We start from the raw sequence: 27,600 nt of genomic DNA on the forward strand, positions 1-27,600 counted from the left end.
TTTTAACCTTTCCGTTCCAGATTGGAGTCACTAAATGACTTCATTCATATGTATAGAGTGCTTATGCAATGCTTAGATTTCTCTATTTAGTTCTTACTAGATGTAATTTTTCTAACTGAGTATGTAAATATTAGAAAAGTAGAATGGCTATGGAATATTTTGGGGAAATAAAAATTTTAGGAAATGTAATCTGGCCAGATATATGCAGTTAATACTCTTATGAGGGTCGCTGTATATTCGAACTGTAAACTTCATTTTTAAGTATAATCACATTTATTAATCTTTTATATTATGCCTCCCTGGTTTGTTGCCTTCCTAATTCTGAGACTCTTAAATTCTCTTATGCTTCATCTTTTACTTTCATGAATTCAACATATTATGTTGCATTTTGAATTCAAGAGAATGTTATGCTTATATAAAGTTGGTGGTTTAGAACCAACTCCATATATTTTCCATTTCAATATGAACTCATTGCAAACACTTCATAATATAAACAAAGAAGTCCTTCATTACTTCAGAAAATGTCATGATATCATTTTATTGAATGTTAGCTATAAGTCTCTTTTATTTATTTAGATTTCTGAGAGTCATAAAAAAGAAAAAAGGCTGCTACATAAAAACCACATGTAGCAGGATGAAATTGCCATGCTAAGACTGGAAATAGACACAGTAAGAAATCAGAAGCAAGAAATAGAAAAAAAATATTTGGAGGACATTGCAACTATACAAGACAAAAATGACTGTCATCAAAAGACAATAAAATTGAACGAGGAAACATTAACAAAAAAAATATTTCAATGTACTGCACAGCTTAACATTCTGACAGCTGAGAATACAATGCTCAAATCTCAACTGGAGGATGAAAAACAAAGAAAGACTGGCAAAAGAAGTTGAATCATGCTGTTCTAGACTGGCTACTGCTACACATGATCATGAGCAAGGTCAGACGTCAAAAAAAGACCTAGAACTTTCTTTCCAGAGAGCAAGAGATGACTGGTTTCATTTACGGGACAAAATGAATTTTGATCTGTATAACCTGAAAGGGAACAATGAGATTCTTTCTCAACGACTGTGTAAAGCTGAAAGTAAATTGAACAGCCTAGAAAGTGAGCTTCATTAGGCAATAGATGCTCTCAGAGAAAGGACTTTGGTTTTAGAACATGTCCAAACAGACCTAAGCCAGACCCAGTGTCAAAAGAAGGAAATTGAATATAAGTATCAACATGAACAAGATAAAGTGAATAAATGCACTGGAAAGCAAAAATCCTTGGAGGAGAGGTTATCTCAGGTACAAAGTGAAAATGCATTGCTTTGACAGCAACTGGATCATGCTGACAGTCAAGAAAAGGCACTCATTAATATGCAAGAACAGTTTCAGGACACGATAAAAAGACTTAAAGCTGAAAGTGAAAAACAAGGCCATATACTGCAAGAAAAAAAACAGAAGTTAATCAATGAATGTTATCGTTTAAAAGAGAGAGTGTGTCAGTATGAATTGGATAAAGAAGAAAGAGAAGTAAGTATTCAGAAAGATCAATATTTTTCAAATTTCTGAAGGAAAACTCAAAGTAATATTTTATTATGGCTAAATAGTGAATCTAGTTGCATATTTCAAGTATACAGACTATAAATGCATTTGCTCTATCAGTTTAAAAGGATACAAACAGCAAATAAAAATTAACCTGAGATTGCTTTCCTTTGAGGAAAACGTTGTGTTGTTTATGAAATTTTAGGTTCGAATTGGTAGTAGATATAGATTGAAATCAATACTTTAGTCTTATAATGCTAAAATCACAATTGAAATCTTTCTGTCACAATATTGCAATGCCATTATGAAGCAGATAAAGAGAAATGCTCATCCTGGGAATGGGTATAATGAAACTCAGGTTAAGGTGAGTAGACTCTTTTGAAAGTCAATTCCAGATTTCCCAGAAGAACTGAGCTGTAGATGCTGTATCTCAAAGTACCTTCCTTTCAGTAGCTTCTAATACATTACCGTTGGTATAATTTTATTTTTATTCATGGCAATTTGAATGAAATTTAGAAACATTTCAGTCTTAAATAGTGTTCTTAGGACCTCTGAACACTCTAAAGGCAGCTACTTCTCATTAATCGTATTTTGGGAAAGATGTGATGTGTTTTAGCAGTACTACACTAGATTTAATCTTCCCACTGCCATTTATCATTTTCATTGACTATTTTTACAAATAATTCACCCATAATTCTCATTTTAGGTGCCATAGCCTGTGATTTGGACATAAGTTTGTCCAATACAACAAGAATTGCAGCCCGTTGTGATTTGCTAATTTTGCATTGGATCTGGATTTTTAGCCTCGGGAGGGGTGGCAGGATTCATGTGCAGCACGGAGGAGGAGGGCAAGGCCCGATGACCTCGGGCCATGAAGGCCTTTGGAGTGGCTTCACTATTATTCTGCGATGTGGGAATCTATTGGATGAGTTTGAGTAGAGGACTGAATATGTGAGGAACTCTGAAGTTAATTTGAGCCTCTGGAAAAAAAAAAAATGAGGAATAACAGCAGTTCACGGTGTAGTCTGACCCAAGTGCCTATATCTCTTTGAGACTTTAGTAGACTGTAAATGTTTGCAGATTCATCAGGGAAAAATGGATAGTGGGGCTGTATTTTCTGTCCAACTAACCTCATACTGATTAGAAAAGGGAATACCACCTTTTCTGTCTTTAACTAAATTAAGTAAATAGCAATGTGTCCATCTGAAGAAAAGAAAGTGAATTGATGTATGTAGTGATCTTCTTCATGTTATAGTTTATGGTAAGAATAGATAACTCTTCAAATACATATATTAGAGTTATCTTCCTTAACATAATTTAAGAATAATGTGTTTTGTAAAATTGTAACTGAAATATCCTACCAGGTTGTCGTGAGACAACTCCAACGAGAACTAGCTGACACCCTCAGAAAGCAATCTATGTCAGAGGTGTCGCTGGAGGTTACAGCACGTTATCATACAAATTTAGGAGATGAGACACACGATGTGAAGATGAAATTAGATCAAATCAGAAGTTAAGTATGTATGAAATTTAACATGCCAACGGTTAATCTATACTTAGTTACATAATTTAAAGTGTTTAGGATACTAATTTTTATGAGCAGCTTTATTTTGAATGTCCCTTGTAATTAATTTTTATAATTTTATTATCTTTATAATGTGCTGATTTTAAAACTTTTTAATGCTGTCATTTTTCTGACATGTTTGTTATCAATATTTATCCTTGAACAAATTGAGAATTATGGAACATTTTTCATTAGAGTTGAGAGACTTTTTTCTATTAAACCACATATTTTTAGTAATATCTCCCTTATTGTGAAGAGAGCATACTTTAAAATCAAAACATATGGTTAATGGAACATTATAGAAAGTTATCTTATTTTTTATCTTAGCACTGTACATGGATATATAATCTGTATATATAATTTATAGATTTCAGGTAACTCGTACTGAAAGTCATTATACAAATCAGTTGAAGTAGGGATTTCTCTCATTTTCTTTCCATTTTAGATATATTTAAAAGCATGGAAATATTCAGATCATTATGGTATGTACTCCTACAAGAGAGAATTAAGAAATTGTATAGATCCACTATTGGATTTAAAAAACAACTTTATTGGTATATAATTCACATATCATAGAATTCCCCCATTTAGAATGTATAATTCAGTATAGCTTAATATCTTCATAGAATTGGGAAACTATTACCACCATCAGTTATAGTATGTTTTCATCACCCCAAAAAGCAGCCCCACATCTTTTAGCTGTCACTCTCAGCTTCCCACCTCCCCAGTACCAATCAACCTCCTCACCGTCTCTATAGATTTGCCTATTCTGGATATTTCATATTAATGGAATCAAACAACACGTGGTCCCTTTTTGACTAGTTTCTCTCATTTAACATGACGTCCGCAAGGTTCAACAGTGTTATAGCACATATTAATATTTTCTTTCTTTTTATTGCTGAACAACACTTCATCGTGTGGCTAAACCACTTATCTGTTCATCAGTTGATGGAATTTTCTGCTGTTTCCACTTTTTTGCTGTTAACAATTCTACTACAAACATTAGTTTACAAATTATTCTGTGAACATATATTTTCATTTCTCTGCCATTGGTTTTGTCCTCTGAGTGACTTAGGCTAGTTTCAACATCTCTTAGCCTTTACTCATGCCATCCTTTCTGTCTTTCAGTTTCTATTTCTCTTGCCTAATCCTACATCTTCTCAGACCTGGCTCCCAATCTCTCCTTCTCCACGAAGCTTTCTCTGACTGTTCTAACTCTGATTGAGATCATTCTCTTCATCTAGCCTATGCAGAACAATTTAGCCCTTACTTTTACATTGTTATAATTTTTTTTCATGTAATGTAATCATGTCTTTCTAAGTTTAAATTTATCTAAGGGGAAACACCATTTGATATGTTGTTACCTGTCCTTGTATCAATTGAAAATATTTTATCTGAACAGTTGTTAGGATAAAATTCGATATTTTATACCACACAAATACTTTCTACTTGGAGACACTCATATAACGAAGCTTTTATTCTAAATGTATTTTAATTTGAAGTAGAAAATTATTTAATTGAATGCTTGTTTTTTTCCCCTTCGGTGTAAAAAAAAAAAAAAAAGTCAAAATCAGTCTTCCTTCACTATGCAGCTAGAATTGGGATTTTTAGATTTATAGCACTTTCCCCACGTAAAACTCTGGTGGTGGCTTTTCTGATATGTCATGCCACATTGCCAGAATCTGCTCATCAAAAAACTTGCTAACACACCCCAACGTGAATAGTTTCTGGGAAGGAATTGATTTTGGAATGTTTATTTAGCCATAGAGTCCATTATTTTCACATCAGTGGCTTTACGCCGCCTCTCCTGGTCCTGTAAGTTACATACTCAGTGCAGGAGATGCTCTTTGCCTTGTAGTCCACAATCATTGCTCACTGAGTAGCACAGAGAGGAAGTATGTTATAAATCATTACAAGCAGCAAAAAGTACTGTTGGCTAGTGGAATTGGTGAAAGGTTTTTGAAGGACCGCGGTACATTCTTGGCTTCACGCTCCCCATTTGCTTCTATTTTCAGTGGTATGAAGAATGATTAGAGAGCAACTTGCATAAGAAACCACTTCCATTGGCATGCCATCTGCATAAAACATGTAACTTTATTAGAACATAACTTTATTAGCAACAATAATGATACTAATTGAAGACACTAAGAGCTTGCTATGCTGCACATACTCTTCTGAGCACTTTACGTATATTCCCTAATTTAAACTTCCCAACATCCCAGTGAGGTAGACCCCATTATTATTTCCATTTTACTGATGAAAAGAGACAGAAGAAAGTGCTTTGAAAGTACTTTGCTCGAGGTCACACTGCTAATAACTGGTGGACCTGGGATTCAAACCCAGGCATTCTGGCTCCTATGTAGGTACTGCCTCTCAAACTATTCCATGAAGCATCTGGTTGTCACTGAAAGCCTGCTATTAACTTTCATAATCACTGGAATGACCATGGATATCCACATGTATGACTATTTAAAAATGATAGTTGATATAGTGCTTGGCATACAAAAATGTAAATGTTTATCATAAGGTAACTTGCTATTTTTCTCCAGTTGACCAATATATAAATTTGCATATTTATCTGATAAAATAAAATTTGACAACATGAATAACGTTTTTGTTTTGGTACTAGGAAAAAGGTTAGTAAACTTCTCTGTAAAGGGCCAAGAGAGTAAATATTTTAGGCTCTGTGGACCATATGGTCTCTGTTGTCACACCTCATCTCTGCTGTTATGACACAAAGTAGCCATAAACGAAATGCAGATGAAAGAGTGTGGCTTTGTTCCAATAAAATTTTAGTTACAAATACAGGTATATTGTATGAGATTATCGGTAGTTAAAGTTCTTTTTTTAATTTTAGGTGCAAGAAGCAAGCAATGAACATGTAAAGGCCATAAAATGTGCAGAGAAGATGCAAGATCAAATGCGAAAGTATTATTTGTTTGTTTATTTATTTTCTCCTTAGGGATTAAAAAAAAACTGATTGGGGTGACATTGGTTAAAAATTGAAAGCAGCACAGAAAATAAAGAGTATTTATAAAGCAGATGAGCAGTAAGAGAGTTAGATCAGCTATCATAATAAATACACCAGTGTGAAGGTAGATAAAAATTTCAGCTTTGAGATATTTTGAAATGCATAATTTATGTACATTATCTCTACAATCTTGCACATTACCTAGAAAACACAACTGTAAAAATTACACAATTGCCAAATCATCTACTTTTGAAATCTTGAGATTTTTGGCAATGGCATCTTCAGATGTCTGTGCAGAAATTATGCGATATGTTTTAAAACTATGTGTGAGAATAATTATTTTAATACACGTTTTAGGCTTGAAACTGAATGTGCTGAGTTAAAAGACACAATCAAAAAGCAAGCCAGCAGAAGTGAACAGCTTCAGAGAAACCTGTTAGGGACAAGTTTGGTAAGTCAATGTCTCAATTTCTGTCATACTGCAAAAGAATTTTTATTTCTCTTGTAGTAGTATAAAAAATATTTGGACAATATGAAAAGTTTCGTTGACAAAAGTATGTATTGTACTCATTGACAGTACTTGCTAGTAGTCATGTAACTTCTTTTTATAGAGGGAGCTGTGAATTCAAAAGATTAATAATTTTTGTAGTAATATTTTAATAAAAAAGATTATCATAGTCTGAAAGCAATATTTGATATATCCCACATTTTGTATAGCATTCATTTTGGTTTTTCGAGCTTTTGACTGTTTTTCATAATGCCATTATAAATGTGGCCCTACAAATATCTCTGAGTCCAGACGTTTGATCATTGATTTGATCTGGAATTCTGAATTTCTCTTGTAATCTAAACCCTTCAGTGAGATTTTAAGAATTAATTCTTTTTAATGTTCTAATTTATTCTTTGTTCTTTTCATCATGAATGCATACTAGGTCATTATGCAAGCCTTTCCCTAAAGGAATGCATTTTCTTCTTTGTTAGAGTTTTGAAAAAGAGAGAGATGCCAATGAAAATGTAGAAATGGCTGCTCAATTATGGCCTTACATAGTAACATCGTGCTCCTAGCATTGCAAGTTTGGAAATTATTATTTTTTCCTTAACTTGAGTTCATCAGCCTTTCAAAAGTTTCACAATCCAATCTCAGAAAAGATTGATGGGAGCTCCAGGACTCCAATTTATTGACATAAAGAGAAAGCCACATTAACTACTAAGCAGGACAGAATTCTTCTGTCACTCTTGCCCTCCTCTGTGGGAGAAGTGACCTATGATTTAAGACCAGAAGGGTGCATTGTGCACCCTACATTGGATCAGTGAGGTAGACACACCTATCAACTAGCTTCCTTCTGTCGCTGTAGCTGGGTCCATGCAATTTCATTACACAGATATACCTATCAGGGGAAATGCAAGATTGTGTTGATCGCCCTTCCTGTGGCCAAAGAAATATTGAAAATTATAGTTTTTCTCAACTTCGTATACATTGGACACATTGTGTCATCATACTTTTCACAGGTGACATGACAATATATTGATAAAGAGTCTTCCTTGAATAAGAGTGCCTGGAGTTGTCACTTTAAAGTTTTAGACAGAAATCTATTAAGGTATCAAAACTTGAAAAACTTTGTAAGCAAACCCAGTACTGATTGAGCTTATACAAAAATATCGAGTGATTTTTTTTTGTAGACTTCTGTAGAAATGAGTTATGATATGGAATTATTGATCACTATATGGTCTACTTACTCTGTGAATAAAAAGTTTAATAACAGACAGATTTCAACAAACTCAGTCAATAGTCTAACATCTCTAGCAGTGTCTAATCTCATGAATCTGCAGGCCAGATCCTACCTGGGTTAAGGTATTTGATCCACACAATGTTGAGGCGGGGAATCTAGATTGGGAAGAAGAGAGAGCTCTAGCTGACTCCGCCTTCAAACAACATAATTGAGTGTGCACCTGAATGGAACTTGGGAGGAAGACTTTGATAGGTCAGGTCAGGTGTTTATGGAATAGAATGTGATTTAATAAAAAAGCCAATAATGGATAGTCTGATGCTTGTGCAAAGTTTTTGCATTCTAAGAGAAAAACAGGGCGAAGTATGCTGGTCAACGTCCTGAGAGGGAAGGGACGGACCTCCAAGATCAGAAAATAACACTACTCCCAAAGCAACACCGATAAAATGTACAACAAAATATACAATATTAGCTAATCCACACCAAGTAATGGTCTATGAGTGTGTGGTCTATGAGTGTGAGGATATTATCTGTGAGGAATTAGAAGAAAGAAAAGAACAGATGACCTCATTGAGGGGGTCAAGGCTGACATGTAGTTTAAGGAATCTGGTTTGATGCCTTGAGATGTAAAGAATTCTGAGAGAATGTAAAGGAAGAATAGAAAGGGTCCAGGACTGAATATCAGGGCTGCTGTTGCTTAGAAATGACTTGGGTTTAGAGGAGCAGGGCGGGTGGGGGAAGGGCTGTCAGTTGCTCCTCAGAAGTAAAGCAGGATGAGGACTAAAGAAAAAAAGAATCTTCAAAAAAATTTTAGTGCAGTTACAGGATTGAGAGTCAGACTCTTATGTAAAAGAGGAGAATAAGTGGTGAAATCTGAATATGTGGATGAGACCATGCATGGCAGAATGTTAGAGTCCAATGGAAGGGGAGAAACAGGATGATAGAAAAAGCTACAAGAGTCAAGGAAAAGTTATGTATTTATATAACAGAGAGAAGACGTTAATAGAAAAGGAGAAATTGGAATCTATGGAAGAATGCTTACAGAGGAGGAGAATCTATCTTATTCTAAAGTCAGATTATTCTCATAATGTCATGAGAATTGCATGGGAACTTTTTAAAGATTATCTCAGTAAGATGTGATTTAATCAAACCTGGAATATCTTGAATTATTAATGAAAATATTGGTAGGGCATCATTAGAAACTAAAAGGTAAATATAGGCACTCTTTATAAAAGATTTTAACAGCATTTTCCTTGGGAAAACATCGGTTTTTAAACAAATTTTGGCAATTCAAATTCTAGAAAAAAATCGATGATAATGTAAAATCAATGTGAACTGTTTTAAGAAAAGTCATTGTTTTTAAAATCTGTCCTTATTGGCATCACATATTTCATGAAATAATGAGGAATAATATTTTAAAGAAAGAAGGGTAAGTCTCTAGATGTTTAAAATTCATTTTGTTTAAAAATGTTTTTCACAGTCTGAGAATGAAAAGGAGCTACTAAAACAATCTCTGGAATATCGTTTGGATGAAGAAAAGAGGAAAAATGGTGAATTAGAAAAAGAGATTACCAGGTAAGATTTTATTATTTCAGATCATTTTAACCATTAATTAAGGTTTAGCTATAATTTTAGTTTATGAAAACCTAAATAAAATGTTATTTCATATCTCTAATTTGTATAAGTAAACAAGGTATCTTGTTTAAAAAATTTCTTTAGAAACTCACAGCACAAACCTTTTTGAATGCCAAATAGTATACCTACTCTTTAATGATTCCTAAAACAATAAAGACAGTTCCTTTTGCATATACTGTAACTGCATTCTCTTTGTCTACCTCGAATTTTTATTTCTGTGAGACGTCTTTGCCCTCTCTGGTATCTTTCCTTCTTTTAGTAGCGTTCTTCCTTTCAGCATTGCAACAGTTGAACATCTAAAAACAGATCTGTGTCATGGTTTAACAAGATCAACAATTATCTTGATTTGGCCAGGTTTTCTTTCTACTTTTTTCAGTTGTAAAATATATTCCACATGCCAAAATGTGTGTATGACTAAAAGAAAAATAAGATGAGCGATCCTGTTTTATGACTTAGAACAAAAAATAATGAAATCGTTCCCGATGTCTGAGAAGCACCCACATGGCTTCCTGTCTGTTTATCTGCTGAAAAAATAAGTTTGTTCTCTGATTCTCATCAATCTTTTTTTTCTCTCATTTAACTGTCTTTCTCTACGTTGTTTTGTATCCCTTTAATTTCGCTAACATCGTGCTATCGACATCTCTTGTTCTACAGGCTTGAAGAGACTATTACACATTATCTCTCTGATTATTTCTTTCTTCCGAAGAGTTCTTTTTCTGTTTCTCTTTCTATTTTGAATAATCTCTTACTGATACTTTCTTTTCTTCTTGTAGACTGTCATGAAGTGAGTATCAAGAGGTATTTTTGTGTTTTTTTCAAAACATTCATGTATAATTATGGTTTTCTTTTTCACCTTGGATATTGATGTCTGGTGTATAGCTGATATTTACAAAGACGTTAAGGTTTTATATTAACATTGGAAAACATATTAATAATAACTCATTTATAAGAACTCTATATAGTTATAATATTATCTGTTTCATATATGTCATAAAATTATTTTTCATATTATTTATCTAAGACTATACTTTAGTTAATATGCTTTCATACAATATTTGACTGGAACGAATGAAAGAGGATCCTAATTTACAGATTTGCATATTTTATATACAAGAACATAATATCAGTTTAAATAAGAATCAAATATCTATTCTTAATGAATTGATTTCCTCATTTTGTACTTTACTGCAGACTTAAGGAGCTCTTAAAAATTACAGGAAGGAAATTAAATGAATATGAAAAGGGAGAGCTTCATTTGCCTGGAGATTTAAAACCCAATCTCACTGAAATGGATGTTCTGATTACTAAATTAAAACAGAAGGTAATTTTTTATTAAATTTATTGGGGAGACATTGTTTCATAAAATGATATAGGTTTCAAGTATACAGTTCAATAATATGTCATATGGATACTGCATTGTGTGTTCACCACTCAAAGTTAAGTTTCCTTCCATCACCATATATTTGACCCCCTTTAACAAATTTCTACTTCCCCTTCCCCGACTTCCTTCTGGTAACCATTCAGCTGTTGCTCGTGTCCATGAGTCTCTGTTTGTTTTTCCTTTTCATTTGTTGCTTTCAGTTTTATATGCCACATATGAGTGAAATCATATGGTTCTCAATGTTTTTTGTCAGACTTATTTCAGTTAGCATGATAATCTCAAGATCCATCCATTTGTCACAAATGGCAGTATTTTATCTTTTCTTATGGCTGAGTAATATTCCACTGTGTATATGCACCACATCTTCTTTATCCAGTCATCTATCAAAGGACACTTCAGTTGTTTCCACAGTTTCATGTGAATAATGCTGCTATGAACATCAGGGTCTATATATCTTTATGAATAATGTTTTTCAGATACTGGGGGTAAATACCCAGAGGAAGGATATGGTAATTCTATTCTTAATTTTTTGAGGAACTGCCATATTGTTTTTCCTCCCTATTGATATCGCTGCAGCAGTGTATGAGGGTTCCTTTCTTCCTCCATCCACTCCAACTCTTGTTATTATTGTCCCACTGATGATAGTCATTTTAACAGGTGTGAAGTGATTTTGATTTGCATTTTGGGACCCCAAAATCACTTAATTTGAGGAACTACAAACCACTCAATGATTTGAGCCGTGTAATATAGATTATTCTCCAATTTTATAGACTTGATAACCGTGAGAAAGACAGCCTTTTTTATATCATTTTTCTATAAAGTAGGCATACCTCTATCTTAAACCCTGGCTGATCATCTAAAGCCAAGAAGCACACCATTATATGACCCAAGGAGTAGCACCAAATTGATGTTTTTGCAATAGATTTACTGAGATATAATGAAGAAGCCATGTATTTTGCTCATTTAAATTACACAAATCAGTGGCTTTTACTCTATTCAGGGAGTTATATAGTCATCACAATCAATCTTAGAATATTTTCATCACCCTAAAAAGTAACCCCATATCGTTTTGCCTTCCCCATGTATCAGTTTCCCTTCTCCTCTCTTATGAGCCATAGGGAACCACTGCTGTACTCTCAGTGTCTTTAGAGTTGCCTATTCTGATATTTCATATCAATAGAACTGCACAACATGTGACAGCCTTTTGTGATTGTCTTCTTTTCTTTAGCATAAAGTTTTTATGGTAAATCTATTTTATAGCATGTACTATCAGTTCTTCATTTCTCTTTATCACTGAATGACATTCCACTGTATGGCCAGACTATAGTTTTAAAAATTTTATTCATCATTTGATGAACCTCTGGGTTGTTTCCACTTTGTGGCTGTTATTAATAATGCTGCTATGAACATTTGTGTCCATGTTTTTGCGTGGCCATGTGTGTTTTTTCTTATGAATGGAATATACTTATGAATAGAATTGCTGGATTACATCTTTAACCTTTTGAAAAACTACCAGACTGTTTTCAGAAGTGGCTGCACCATTTTTACATTTCTGTCCATAATATATGAGTGTTAACAATTTTCCACTGGCCGTTACTACCACTTGCTATTACCTGACTTTTGATTATAACCTTCCTAGTGATATGTAGTGGCATCTTATTGTGGTTTTGATTTGCATTTTTCTAATGACTAATGATGTTGTACATCTTTTCACATTTGTATGTGTTAGCCATTTGTATATCTTCTTTGAAGAACTGTCTATTCAGTTCCTTTGCCCATTCAAAATTGGATCATCCTTTTATATTTGAATTGTCAGTGTTCTTTATATATCATAGATACTACTCCATTATCAGGTAGAGGATTTTCAAATATTTCTCCCATTTATTAGCTCGCCTAGTCTATGTCTCGATGATGTCTTTTAAAGCATAGAACTTTTTAATTTCAATCAAGACCAGTTCATCAATTTTTATCTTTTGATGCCATATCTAAGAAACAATTGCTGAATCCTGTCATAAAGATATACACCTATGTTGTCTTCTAAAAGATTTATAGTTTTAGCTTATGCATTTTGAGTCAATTTTTATATATGGTATGAGGTAGAAGTCTAATTTTATTTTTTTGCATGTGGCTATTCAGTTGTCCCATTATCATTGGTTAAAAATGACTATTCATGTCCTATTGAACCGTTCGGCATCCTTGTTGAAAATCACTTGGCCATAAATTTGAGGGTTAATTTTTGGATTTTCAATTCTAATTTATTGCCCTATGTCTGTCCTTATGCTCATACCAAATCAAATTTTATGAGAACACTTTCTCTGTCATCTTGCATATTACCAGTTGTTTTGTGTAATCAAAAAAATTTGGTATAGTGGAATGTCTTCAACTCCACTTCTGTAGAATGGATTTGCTTCTTGAAGGAGTCTGTGACCAGTTGATGCCTTGCTGACTCTGTGACATGATAGAATAAGTAGGCTTACAAAGAAGCTTCCTCCTTCTATTTTCCTTCAGTCAGACCTTTCATTCAGACATTTAGTCTCTTAACCTGCGCCTCCCACTTCACTCTCATTTCCATCCTGTGTTGGCAACAGGATCTGCTGACTTAGTTGGCCATATCTTCATTGCTTTTCACTCATAATCCGCAGAGTCCTCCATAGACTTCACTTTCTGGGAAGGAGAAGATTAAATCTGGACTGTCCGCTTTCCTGTTTAGAAATCTCTATAATCCATCATCTTGCAATTCGCAAGTAGATCTGCTTTTCACCTGGGTCTTTAGTGTAACACTGGTGCCAGTCTTGCCCTTGGCATTGATCCTACATTCTCAGAAACCACAATTCCCTGTATCGACTTAGTTTACTTTAATAGAGATATGCATCTGTACTTTGTAGCTTAATACATAGTTACAGAATCAATGTTTCATCCCATTTAAAGAAAAAAAAAAGTCAAAATTATAGCTGTTAAAAACCAGGTAGTATTCACTCAATTTATCAGACACAAATAATAGATTAGTAATTTGAATTTCAAAATTTCAAAGCCAATTGATGTGATGTGAAGCATTGTGGTATGACATAAAGATGAGATGGTCTTACCTTCTCATACAAGCAAGCTGGAAGTATGGAAAAGGAGAAATTGGATTTAAATAGTGTCTAAAAACCTTACATGACTTTTACTGCTGAGAATGAAAATGATTCTATAATGCTATTTCCTCTCTGAGGAAAAGAAAATGCAGATTGAGTACTACATTGATAAATAAATATTCACAGCTTCCTAACTCTTTAGGCATTTCAGTGACTTGAAATCAGGTAAAAAGTCTCATTTGTGTTGTTAAACTGACTATTTCTAGCTTTTCAACCACTATACTTTAAATCAGAGGTCCTCAACCCCAGCTCACAGACTGGTACCAGACCATGGCCTGTTAGGAATCAGGCTGCACAGTGGGAGGTGAGCGGTGGGCCAGGGAGCAAAGTTTCATCTGTATTTGCAGCCGCTCCCCAGCGCTAGCATCACCATCTCAGCTCTACCTCAGCTCATCAGGCATTCGATTCTCATAGGAGCACCGGTCTCTAGTGCCAAAAAGGTTGGAGATTGCTTCTTTAAATCATATGTCTCCTTGCCACTCTTCCTTATTCCTTAAGTTGAGGAAAAATTCTAAAAATACATACCTGCCTGGATGTAACAGAAGGGGACCCTAGAAAAGCTTTTTATGTCTTTCTTCCAGTTATCTGATTCTTTCTACTAGAATTGTTTGTTATCAATAAATTAATGTCAACGTTTATTAGATCCCACTTTAAAGGAGACTTACAAGCAAAGCATACCTCGAAGGTATTGCGGGTGTGGATCCAGACTGTCGACATAAAACAAGTTTCACAAGAAAGCGTGTCGCAAGAATTTTTTGTTGCCCAGTGCCTGTATACAAGTTATGTGTATACTATACTGTAGTCTGTTAAGTGTGCAATAGCATTATGTCTAAAAAACACAATGCACATACCTTAATTAAACACACTTTATGGATCAAAAATGCTAACCATCATCTGAGCCTGTTGGAAAAATTGTTCCCCAATAGATTTGCTGAATGCAAAGTTTTCATAAGCCTTCAGTTTGTAAAAACACACAATATGTGTGAAGCACAATAAAGCACAGTGCAATACAACAAGGTATGTCAATAATTTCTGCAGTATGAGTTATGTTTCTTATTATCTCTTTTTTAATCCAGAGGTTTACCTGTTGTTCCCTAAAGAACTCCCCGAAGTTTAGTGGTTTATGTAAATGACATTTGTTCACAAATTGAAGGTTAGGAAAATTTAGGAAAATTTAGGCCAGCTTGTCTCTGTTCTCCTGTTTCACTTGGGGCAGTGTTGCTTTTCCTGAACTAGCCTCGGAATTCACACAGCATCACTTCCATCATCTTCTCTTCATTAGGAGCAAGTCACTAAGGTTAACCCATATTCTCCCTTGTATATGGAAGGAATATTTCAAAACATACAGACACGTTTAACAACCAGCTTCATCTACCCTCTGGCCGTAATTGTTTATATTTCTCCCACGTAAAAAAATACACCGATCCCTACCTAATACCCCCAGAAGTCTCAATTACTATGAAGTCAAGATTGAGTCCAAGATTTTACCATTTTAATCAGGTGTAGATGCACATGAGGTGCCTGGAGTGTGATTGCTGGAGTCAAGCCCCTTGAGGACAATTCCTTTCAATACAAAGACTTGAGAAGCAAAGAGACAAGTTTATTGATCACTTACACTTCCAACATTGTGCTAAATGGCTAAGGACTTGCATTCAGAAATGGGGACCGGGACGCACACGCGTCCACAGCAGTCCTGAAATGCAGCCTGGTGCGCGCTGCCAGTGCTTTGGTGAGGACCAAGTCCTAACTTTGGGAACGCTTCCCCATGGCCCTTTGCTGTACCCTCTGATCACTTTGTTCTGCTCTTTTGATAAAAAAATACCCTGCACTTGCAGCTCTATTTTCAGTCAGCTTCTTTTGTGTGGAATGTGTAAGACGTACAGGCCACTTTTTGTACTGTCTTAGTCTCCTTTAGTCCAAGCTCGGAAGCAGGTTTTTTGCTACTGCAATTCTCTTCAAAACATTGTGTTGCCTGTGAATTTTATTGGGGTTCGTGCCAGTACTAGAGCCACCACCGCATTTCATCGTGAGATATTCTTTTCACCTTGGGTTTCCTTGGAGCTATTGTAGGACAATGCCTTAAAAATTCGTATAGTCTTCGGATCCTGAAAGGAATTTGAGGCACCATCTTGTCTCTTTCCAAGGTCTTAACAGAGGGTTTCACAGTCTTGTCTCCATCCTTAGACCATATCTTCCTAGTGGCATTGTGGATTTGCTCTTAGCCCAGAAGCCATTTCTTTACTTTAGCATGATTTGACAATTGGACATGTGGGAGATGCTATAAACAGGAAACAGATATCAGAACCCAATAAGTCCTGGTTCCTTAATAGTTCATGGTCTTTCTTAAATTTACCTTTCTCCTGAATTTGACTTTTAGCTGCTTCATAGCAAGAGTTCCCTCTCATCCAGGTTCCGGTGTCATTTTCTTCAATTGCCCAGAAGCCCTTGCGGTCAGCCTCTTCAGGGTCCATTGGGCCTCCTATACCTGTCTCAGATGCCCTTTTGGTTTGCATTCTCACACTTTTCTATGTTTTTCCAGGTTCCACTTACCTCCCAATTCAAAGTCACTCCTACAAATTTAGTTCTCTTTTCTAAGTGGCAGAATTCCATATTTAATACTAGTATCTATGTCATTTCTTGCTGCTCAGAGGAGAAAAACACACCTCATAACCTAGCGGCTCAAAACAGCATTTATTTTTTTCGCAAACCTGCAGTTAGGTGAGGCTCAGTAAGGCCGGCTCATTTGTTTCTCACTTGGCATCAGCTGGGATGACTTAGAGCTGGGACCTACAATCACCTAAGGTCTTGTCATGCACATGTTTGGCAGCCGAAGCTGGCTTCTGATCAGGACATTTGCTGAGGCCGTCTGAGCTGGAAAGTCTAAATGAGGACGTACTGTGTGTCTTGGGCTGCTTCATTCTTCACAGTATGGTGGCTGGGTTCTCAGGCTGAGCTTCCCTAGTCAGAGAAAGGCAAATGGAAGCTGTATCACATTTTCTGAGCCAGACATTGAAGTCATACAGCAGTTCTGCCATAATTCTAGTTTCTAGAAACCAGTTACTTACTAAAGCCAGCACATATTTGAGGAGAGGGAAAGTCAAGGAGAAGAAATAAAGAATTTGTAGACATATTTTTAAAATACCACATTCACTCACCTTGTCTTCTCAAATAATCATTGTATCTAAAGGAAAGTAGTTCTTCTCAACTCATATCATTGAAATCCCTACAAGATTTTTGTTGGTGTTGGTTTTGTTCTTTAGAATGTTCTCTTATTTTGTGGAATGTAATAAAGGATTCTGACTTACCATGATTAAATTTAGTCATTTTTGTGTTCAACAATATGTAGGAATCTTTTTACTAAACTTTTGTAATGGGAGATGTAATTTCTCCTTAACTCTGGGAATGATTTCTTTGTGGAATGCAATTCAAATTACATTAAAACACTTGTAGTTTGGTAAAGGGCTTATGGCAGTAGAAGCCATATTTTTAAGATTCATTAGTAGAACCTCAGTTTCAGAGTCCTATTTGAGAGGCATTTATCAACTGAGGCCTAAATAACTCAACATGAGATCCATAAAACTTTTTAAAAATGTTATGGAGAGTTAAGATGGGGGAAGAGGTTAGAGACTTTCTACTCGGAAGTAACTTATCATCATTTCATGGAGGAAAGACATAAAATAGTCAAACAAGAAAGTGTATAGAATCCAATGCAGATGTTTGTGGCAAAGACAATGACGGCAGAGAATGTCTTTTTGCGACTCCTGGTGGTTTTAACCGTGTTCTTGATTCTGGGTAATTTGAGCTTCCACATCCTAAGACTCTACCACAGTACAGATAACATTTTATTGCAACTGAATTTATTTTAGAAGTCGATACTGGTTTTGAGTTAGGCTCTTCTCAGTCGACTTCCTTCTTCACCAAACTCTATTCTCTTTTCATGCAGATTACTGATTCTAAGGCAAAACTGGAAACTGTATCTTCCAAATGTCTACGTCTGGAAGAAGAAAATCAGTTTCTTCGACAGCAGCTATTGTCTTTGAAAGGAATACAAGCAAAATGTGATGAACTGAAGAATAAAAATAAAAATTTGGATGGACAATTAGTAATTCTCCAAAATCACATAGAAATGAATATGGTAGAATACAATGAAGTCGAGCAGTATAAACATGAGACTGAAGAGAGAGGAAGATAGGAAATAGTCAAAAAGTTAAAAGAAGTAGACCTATTTTTACAGGTTAATTTATTGATCTTTAATAATCTTTAATTCATTTCACAGCAAATGACATTCTGGATATGTACATTGTATGTGTTTCGTCTACTTCCCTTACTAGTAATTTGTTTTGTAGATTTCAGGAAGGAAAATGGCATCTGCTTGTTCTTTTAAATGTTTCAGTTTTCATCATATTACACCAAATGGTTCCCTGAGAATGATTCTTCCTAGAGAATCATTTTATTTTTAAGACCTAGCTATGTAAAACAAGACTATTAGGAAGAAAGGAACATTTGTGATTTAAAAGTTGTACCATCCTCTCAGATTATTATGTTTTATTGTTCAATTTTTAAAATTTTAAAATTTTATAGTTTCTCATGGTATCATTGACTCATAACTGAAGAAAACAAACATAGTGTAATTATTCAGGCTATAATTATCTCAAAAATGTATCCTTTGTATTTGCTTTAGGCACAAGCAGCATCTCAGGAAAACTTACCGCATTTCCGAGAGAATGATAATGCTTCAATAAGAAGTCACATAGAACTCAGAATTGAAGATCTGGAATCTGAACTCTCCAAAGTGAAAGCTTCTCAAGTAGATTCTAATAAAACAGACTTGGAAAAATATAAACAACTCTACCTAGAGGAATTACAAGTTAGAACGTCATTGACACAGAAGCTAAACAAGTAAGCCAAAACATGCAATCAGTGAAAATTGATTTAGCTCATGAATTTGCCTCTAAAGGCAAATATTAAAATAATTTTGATCAAGCAAGGTTCATGAGATTAGTAGGAAGTGAAAGCTAACGAAACAGTATAATTTTGCCAAATGATGTCAGGAAATGAACTTTCCTTTACAATGTTAGTCCAGAACAGTTTGCATCTCTCCTTCATTTTTGGTTTGGCATGACTGTATTTTTTCTCACTTAATATTTTCATGTAGTTAACTTGACCTACTATTATTTAAGCTAAGTGGTTTTAAAGCTTTATAATCTAGATGGCAATATTAGTATACAATTTTCTGTCAGTATTCTGCTAAACAGAAATATTAACGAGTTAAACTATATTTTTGAAGATAACGACTCAAACTCAAAGGGTTAAAAGTGCTCTGCACTTTCTGACCCTTGACACATGTACTTTTTGGATTGTGATCTTTGTTACTATCACTAGGGGGCGCCTTGAGACAACTGATCCTTTTTACGGTTTTTCCAAAATCACATAGAAATGAATCCTTTTTACAGTTTTTCTAAACTACATAAACGCATTCATGTTAATTTGGGAAAGATTAAGATGGGGGTGAAGAGCCCTATAATCTCCAAAGTGGCAAAAAAATAACAAGGTGATCTGCCTGAGGGGGTGTGTGCAGGCCAGAACAGGCAGATCCCACTTGCAATGCCCTGGTAACAATATTATAAACAAATTGCCTCTGGAGCTGTTTTGGTTCATTTTGATCAACAGCTAGGCTATCTGGTCTCCCCAAGAGGTTGCTGCTCTAAATTATGTCCAGTGCCGAAAGGTTAATTTCTTCAAGGTAACAAGTGTATGGTACAAGGGTGAGGAAAGCACGTGCTTGGAAATGTCTTTGAGGAATTTTTTTTTTAAACTCTAAACTGGTTTACTAAATATGCCTAATGGCGCCCTCAAGAGTGTTTTAAGTACAGCCGTTCCTGAAGGCACCAAGTATCACCTGATAAGCCGTCCTCATCACTGAGAACTGTTTCTCTCCCCTCCTTACTTTGAATTGATTGTTAGTTAGAAATCCCCCCTAGAAACATTTATACTTCTTTAGAACACTTGTAAACCTACATTGGTATATAGTAGGTCTGCTCCGACATATTTTCGCTGATAAAATGCTGTTTAATGGGGGAATTATGGCAAGCTCAAAAATGCAAGTAATGTAGGGAAAAATGAAACACTGAGCATGTGCTTTTTGACCATCTTCACAGGGCTAATGAAAGGCTAGCAGAGACGAGCGCCAAATTTCGTGCGATGGAACAGCAGTACAAATCTTTACTCAGCACTCCTAATACGAGGCCGGCCCAGGAACCACCTTGTCCTGCAACTCAGAGTTTCATGCTCAATAGAAATCCTGCTCAAAGAGAAAACTTGGAAATTTCAACTTCAATCCCATGGACTTCAAATAACAGCATGGAGACTTACTTGTTCAAGGTTAGTTATTATCTTTTTTCCCTTGGGTTTCGATTTTCTGTTATAATTCTTGTTTCTAATTTGTTGAAATTTTGAGCTGTTTCATTGACTAATGCACACCAAGTAAAAGTCATAATTACATGTGTTCATATAGAAATAAGGCAAAATTTTCAATTTTTTTCCTTGAATTTAATAAAATCCCTAAATCTCTCGTGTTCAAGAGATGCTACTGCTCATTAACATTATTGAATAACTGTAGCTAAACTGACACCTTTTAAATTTTTTGAAAAGCCACCTTCAATTTTGATATTAGAAATCAAATATTATTGCCTAGTAATCAGTTGTATACTTTGTGATGCTTGGCTTCCTTTCTGTTTGATTTTAGTTTGGGATAGTTTATAACAATTTTAAAGGTTTGCCTAATATCAGTTTTTTCACCCTTAAGCATCAGCGAATGATAGACATTTAAACACTTAACCATATACGAATTTTCGTATTTAAATGAATCTGAGATCAATACTTTTTATGAGCTAGGTCACCTCATAACACTCAAAAGATTAATTTCTCAGACTTTAAGATAAAAAAGGTAAGGACAGACAGGAATGGACACTTCATAATGATAAAGAGGACGATACATCAAGAAGACATAACATTTATCAATACAATGCATATGTTCCCAATCAGGAGCACCAAAATATATAAAGCAATTACTAAGAGAGCTAAAGGGAGAAACTCACTAGAACCCAGTTATCATTTGGGCAACTTAAATATCTCACTGTCAGCTATGGATTGATCAAACAGAAAATCAGTAAGAAAACATCAACCTTAAATGACATACGAGACTATTTAAAGAGCACTTCAGTTGTTTCCACGTCTTGGCCACCATGACTAACGCTTCTGTGAACATCGGGGTGCACATGTTGTTACAAATCTTTTCAAATTTTGGGATAAATACTCAGAACCTCCAAACTGTTTTCCATAGTGACTGTACCAACTGACATTCCCACCAGCAGTGTGCGAGGTTTACTATTTCTCCACAACCTCTCCAACGCTGTTGTAACTTTTCTTGTTGATAATAGCCATTTTAATAGGAGGTGTGCAGTGGTATGTTATTGTAGTTTGGATCTGTGTTTTCCTAATAGCTAGAGAAGTTGAGCAACAAGGGGCCAATATCCAAAATATACAAAGAAATCATGCAACTCAACAACAACAAAAATCCAATTAAAAAATAGGCAGAGGACCTAGAGAGACACGTCTCCCAAGAAGACATACAAATGGCCAACAGATAAAGAGAAGATGCTTAACTTTCCTAGCTATTAGAGGAATGAACACTTTTCTTACTTAGGTAACTCGATTGGAGTAATTCAGCAGTTTGTGTTTTCTCTCACCTGTGCTCCTTGAACCTCCTGGGTCCAGGTTTGGGGCTTAGCTGTGGGCTTATGATTCCCGGCCTGTGTGACCAGGGTGACGGGTGTCGCCACTGTATCCAGGTCCCTGGGGTCTCGGGGCACCAACACCACTACCATCACCACCATGACCACCATGGGTAGTGGGGTGGGGATGTAGCCGGGGTAGGGGAGCTGGTAAGTGAGCACCACGTAGTGCCTCACTCAGAGCTGCTACCTGGTTCTCTAAGGCCACCCGCAGAGCTGTGCTGGGGACTGGAGGCTGGAGACATGTCAGCTGCTGCTACTGGTCTCTCTAGTGCTGAGAGCACTGCTGCAGCTGGGGAGGAATTTGGATTTTTAGGAAAGTGGGTGGATGCTGCAGCTGCCCCTCTCACCCACTACCCCTCCGCCACTTCTGACTTGGTTGGAACCGCAGCCTTGTCTGCCTGGAACTGCAGTTACGGGCCTGTCCCTGTCCTTCCCCCCAGCCCACCTCCCCTACGCATTCCAGGAAGCCCACCTCCCCACGTACTGATGTGGGGATCTTTTAGGCGTCCTAGCGTGCTGAGCAGAGGAACCTTTGCTGGGTTATGGGTGTCTGACTAGTTGTAGATTTAAGGGGAGGTGCAAAGGTGTTGTCGCACTTGCCATGGTGCTCACGTCAGTCCCTAAAATATCCATTTCGATCAATGCACCTTGTTTATGATTTTGATGGTGTTTCTATGGTCATTTTATTGCAGAGATAAATCACATAGGCTTGGGCAAAATGAGGCTTCAACCTTGCTTCTTCAATTGGCTTTATTATAATAAATGATAGGAGAGCAAAGTAAAGATTTTGAGACGGGCTTTCGGCGAATAGGGCCTAAGCGCTTTGAAGTGGTGCAACCGGACTACTGGGTACCAAAGAAAATGAATGTCAACACTTCTATGAACTGTTAAGCATGATGCACATTTAAAATGTTCTTGTTAGTTCACAGTAGAATATTCAGATAACATATCATTTTGCAAGGTGAAGACGAAAGCGTATGTACATGCAGAAGCCATGCAAGAGAAGATTTTTGTGGAAATTCTTCCTTCGGTTAATTTGTTTGGTAGGAAAGAGGTGTTTATGATTTAGTCTTTCTAGACGAACTGAAAAATAGTTTATTTTAATTTCATGTTGTAGTTCCAAGGGATGCGTAGTTCCCTTGTGGGGCACTGGTTGCCGAGTCGTGCCCGGCTGAATCAGAGAGAGAAAAGAGCAGCACTCTGTCCAGACGCAGAGACAGGTCTCCAGCATCACTACAGAACACCTGGAAAGTCCCCTTCCACAGTGGTGATGATGTGAGCTTGGACAGAAATATGGTAGATGGTAAAGAGGAATCCGTTTTGTGTTTTAAAGTTTGCTACAGATACCCCACAACATGGATGGTTCATTTGTTGATTGCTCTTGGTAAACCAAGTTTTATTTGGAGGAAAAGAAGAGTTCTTTTAAGAAAGAATTTCCTCCATTTCAGCCTGTTTGGTTTAATTAAAGATTTTTCTCCTTCAAATTCCCTGTCTTATGGTTTAAAAAAATGCGCGCTTTCTAAATTCAGCACAGTTCCTGCTCCTAATAGATTAACGGTCTTAATTTCTGGTCCTTTATTTTTATTCCGACTTTAAAGTTTGTGATTTAGTTAGAAAGTTACTTTTCGTGTCTTATGACTAAACATAATCAGCTATATGTCCAAGTTTTCCATATTCGCTTTCTCTGAGTTCTACTTAAAAATGGATGTATTTTTCCTGAATAGGAAGGAGTAGCTGGCATAGAACCCGAGGCTCAGTAAGAAGACTCAAAGTCCATTCTTGGCCTGCAGCTAATTGTTTTTGTGACCTTATGCAATCCTATAATCTCTCTGAGCCTTTGTTGTAAAAATTCAGGGCTGATTAAATCAATGACTTTCATAACAAAGTTTTTTCAAACACTAGAATTGTTCTTTAAGAAAAAGTTGCATGAAACTGTACTATATAAAACAAAGACAAACGGAGCTGCCCAGCTACAGGAGAGATGAAGCCTGAAGCTGTGCAAGCTCCATAAGCCTGTCTCTCATGCCAGTATCAGAAACGTGATATGGAAAACAGTCTCTGAAATTGTTGGGAAGCATGTTAGTTAACAAATTTCTCTTCACAGTTCACATCGTAAAGGCTTGGATATCACATCATTATCACCACAGTGTTTATTATGTTCAGTATATTATTTTAAACCGTGTTTTGGGCATTTAGTGAGAGAGTCCCTTTTAGAAGAAAGGTTTAAAGAAGACCACTGTAGGTGGGGACACTTGTAATACAGTTTGAAACATTCGTGCACATTCCATAACTAAGTAGACTATAAGTACAATTAGCTGAATGTTTCAAAAATGGCCCTAATAGCTAGAAAGGAAACCAAGTTACAATGCAAGGATTATTCATGGTGTTCGTTGTTTCTAATTCTTGAAAGTCACGAATCAGAAAGTAAGTTTGAAAACTTGCTCTGGCCCATATTTCTCCTTCATTCAGGCAGATTTTATGAAATCTTTGTGTTGATATGAATAAAGAAATGTTTCATTCATAATATAGGCAGCAAAATATTTTAATTTTTGTTGCCAGTAGCATTTTCACATAACAATGCAGTACCACTTTCATCATTTTAAGTTTCTGTGCTGAAAAATTAATAGCCTAGAACATTAAGATTTTAATTTTCTAAACATGTAAGAATGGAAAGCTCGTTTTAAGAAAAAATCTATTAAAGGAAAGAAAAACTGATTAAGCTTTTATAAAGGGCAGTTTTTCTAAAAATTGCAAAATTATGCATTCAGTGTAAAACATGACTTGTTTAAGTCTTTGTACCTTTCAGATCAAACATCATCCTTCTGAAATTATGTTTATTCAATATGCAATATCAGATGTACTTTTTATCAGATTAATCTAAATAGTCATATATATATTACATATATTCAATATCTAAAATTATAATTTGTAGAACTTTATTTTATGCATGTGATTATCTTTGTATTTATGCAATCTACAAGTTAGGTCTAGTCTCTAAAAGTATTATTTAAAGGCCACATTTCATAAATTGTATATCATTCCTATAATACTGTCTCTTGTTTAACTTTAATACTATAAATAATATTTGATATATTTCAGATGCAGCGGGAGTTGGAAAAAAATATTCTTAGAGAACTAAAAGAAGGTATGTTTCCAAATTTTATTAGTTCAATTTAGATAACATTGATTTTTGAGATAAGCTGTAAATAGTAAATGACATCCCTTTAACATTTGGATAATAGATACTGCATTGAATATTTTCTTGTACATACCGAATGAAAACTGTGAAAGCATAAGCATTCGTGATAAAGTATATATTTACTCCTCATTTATTCCACAGCTTGTTAAAAATCTCAGAGGTCCACATATCTCTCTTCATTTCCGGCTCCCCCCTTCCTTTCCTCCGCCATCCTTATGGAACTGTCAGCCTACACACTGAAACTATTGTCAGAAACTGGGCTTCATGGACTCCTCGTGTTCTTGCTAGTGATATAACACCCATTAACCAGACCCATCTAGTAATGCTGAGCCAAGCCATTACAGTTCCTAAAGCTGTCACCTGCTGGGTGACATTTCCATCTCTAGTCATTGACTTTGTCCTTGGTCTACCTTTTGCCCTGAGGAGGGAAACTCCTAATTCCTTTGCAGGAATAAAAACACCCAGATCAATTTAGTTCTTGCATAATAATTCGGCCATATCTCTTGCTCCTTACTCTATTCTGCCCCTTTGCTCTAGCGTCTAGCCAAACTAGACTACTTCTAATTCCACAAATGTTTTTCCTCATCTCTTATCTTTGCATCTTTCCTTCCCTTTATCTGGCATAATTCTTCCTTGTCATTCAGGTATCATCTTCAATATTACCACCACCAAAAAGTGTACAATATCGACACAAAACTCGGATGTCTCATCTGTGTGTTTCAGTACTGTCCTGTTTTATATTTGTCATGGTATATATGACTCTAAATGGAGATTACCTGTTTATCTGTTTTTATTTTTTCATTTATACTATGTAATTATTCAGAAGTGGACTGTGTCATCTTCATTTTGTTACTCTAGTGCTTGCCATACTAACTTAGCACATGGTTGTGGGATAGATGAATGAAGATGGAGAAAACCAAAAACTGACACTCAGCCATGATTGCAATTAATTCAGTGTGCAATCTTGGGAAATTATATTTTAATAACGCCATATTGTGTATTGTGGTCACATATAAACTTTTTCATTTTTCTTAACACGTATACTTAGTTGTATTTTAGATAAAGAATATAATTTTTTTCTTTCCAGCTGAAGCTGAACTTGAATTTGAATCCTGTAGACTCTCTTCTCTTGTATGATCTATTGATGACTTAAGCCTGTATCAAGATTTAGTTTTGAAAATGTCACAAAAATATGTACAGATTTTGAAGAAAAAGTAAATGATCTGAAACATAAAGAGTAAAAATTTATTTACTGGGCTGTTTGTATATTGTTTAATTGTTTCCCATTAACCCCATACCGTGCAAAAATCTTTATTAAAGAAAACTATTTGTGTATCACATGTGGATAATGTAAATTTATGTGGTACTTTAATTATATTTTTTAGCATCTAGCTAACTCCATCCAGCAGATTTTGTGAATGAAAATGAGCACTATTCAGTTTTACATGCTCAAACTACCAAATACCAGCTGTTTAAACAACACCCAACAAGCAAGTTGCCATGAATACTTTAGGGGTGTACATGGACAGCTTTTTTGTATTTTCTAATTTTTATCACCATATGTGAAACTAAAGATTTAGACAGACAACATTTTGATATCTGCAGCGATGGCTACCATCAACGTTTGGATGTATTATAATTGTTATAGTACCATAAAATGCATTATATGTAGTTTTAAACACTGATTCATAGGTCCATCCTCATGGAAAATAAGATTTGCCTGAGGCTACTCACCTTTTCTATATATTGATTAATTTTTGATTTATTTTTTTGAGAACAGTCTTAAGATGAGAGAAAAGTTCCACTTTTAAGACAACTTTTTCTCCCAGAACCACTTGAGAGTAAATAGCTGACACTACGCCATCATCCCTAAATGTTTTATTTCCTATGTGTCAGTACCTTCCCCTTAACTACCATGCCACCTACACAGTCAGAAAATTAACACTAAACCATTTCATCATTTAATCTTCACGTTTTTTCCAAGTCTTTCTCCTTGTCTACAGTATCTTTCACAGCAAAAGACCCTGCTCAAGTCCTTGGATTGTACGTAGTTGTCGTGTCCCTTCGTCTCCTTCAGTCTGGGACAGTTTCTCAGTCTTTCCTGACCTTGAAGAGTAAATTCCAGTCACGTAGAATGTCTTTCAAAGTGGGTTTTTCTGACATTTACTTATAAGATACAGATCATGTTTTTAGCAGCAGTGTCACAGAAGTGGGCCTGTGATGTGACCAACAATTTTGATATGTCCCATTATTGGTAATGTGCTTTTTCTTTTTTTAACATTAAAAAAATTTTTTAAGTACTGGTGGTGTACAACATGATATCAGTTTCAGGTGTACCCAGTAGTGGTGATGTTAACCTTGACCACTGAAGGTAGTTTCTGCTGGTTTTCTCTCTGTAATGTGCCCTTTTCCCTGCTTAATTAATTAGTGTTTTACAGGGAAGTACTTTGAGAACATTTGAATATCTCCGTTCCTCATCAATCTTTTGATTTATTTACTTATTTATAAGTATGGATTCATTGTTTATTTTATCCAATGGATCATAATTTGTTACTATCATTTAAAAAAGTTTATTTTTCTTTTACAAATAGACTGTTTCGGCAATTTCAGACTTCCAGAAAAGTTGCAAGAATGGTACGAGGAATTCCTGGATCTCATTCTCTAA

General features: G+C 35.5%; 1 protein-coding gene across 1 annotated transcript; it reads left to right on the plus strand.

Annotated features, from left to right (window-relative positions):
- Positions 1-582: 582 nt before the first annotated feature.
- On the plus strand, positions 583-27,600 carry LOC105311361 (ankyrin repeat domain-containing protein 26-like; the record flags this gene model as incomplete). The annotated part of the gene is given in 14 exon segments (XM_023527061.1): positions 583-869; positions 871-1,516; positions 2,893-3,045; positions 5,950-6,020; positions 6,421-6,514; positions 9,271-9,365; positions 10,617-10,746; positions 17,884-18,174; positions 18,622-18,839; positions 20,099-20,321; positions 24,836-24,881; positions 26,023-26,141; positions 26,920-27,049; positions 27,527-27,600. Coding segments are annotated over 14 exon segments (2,577 nt in total), but the record flags the coding sequence as incomplete, so codon positions are not given.

This window comes from Pteropus vampyrus, unplaced genomic scaffold, assembly GCF_000151845.1.
Source record: "Pteropus vampyrus isolate Shadow unplaced genomic scaffold, Pvam_2.0 Scaffold1000003416, whole genome shotgun sequence".
In the NCBI taxonomy this organism is placed as follows: domain Eukaryota; kingdom Metazoa; phylum Chordata; class Mammalia; order Chiroptera; family Pteropodidae; genus Pteropus; species Pteropus vampyrus.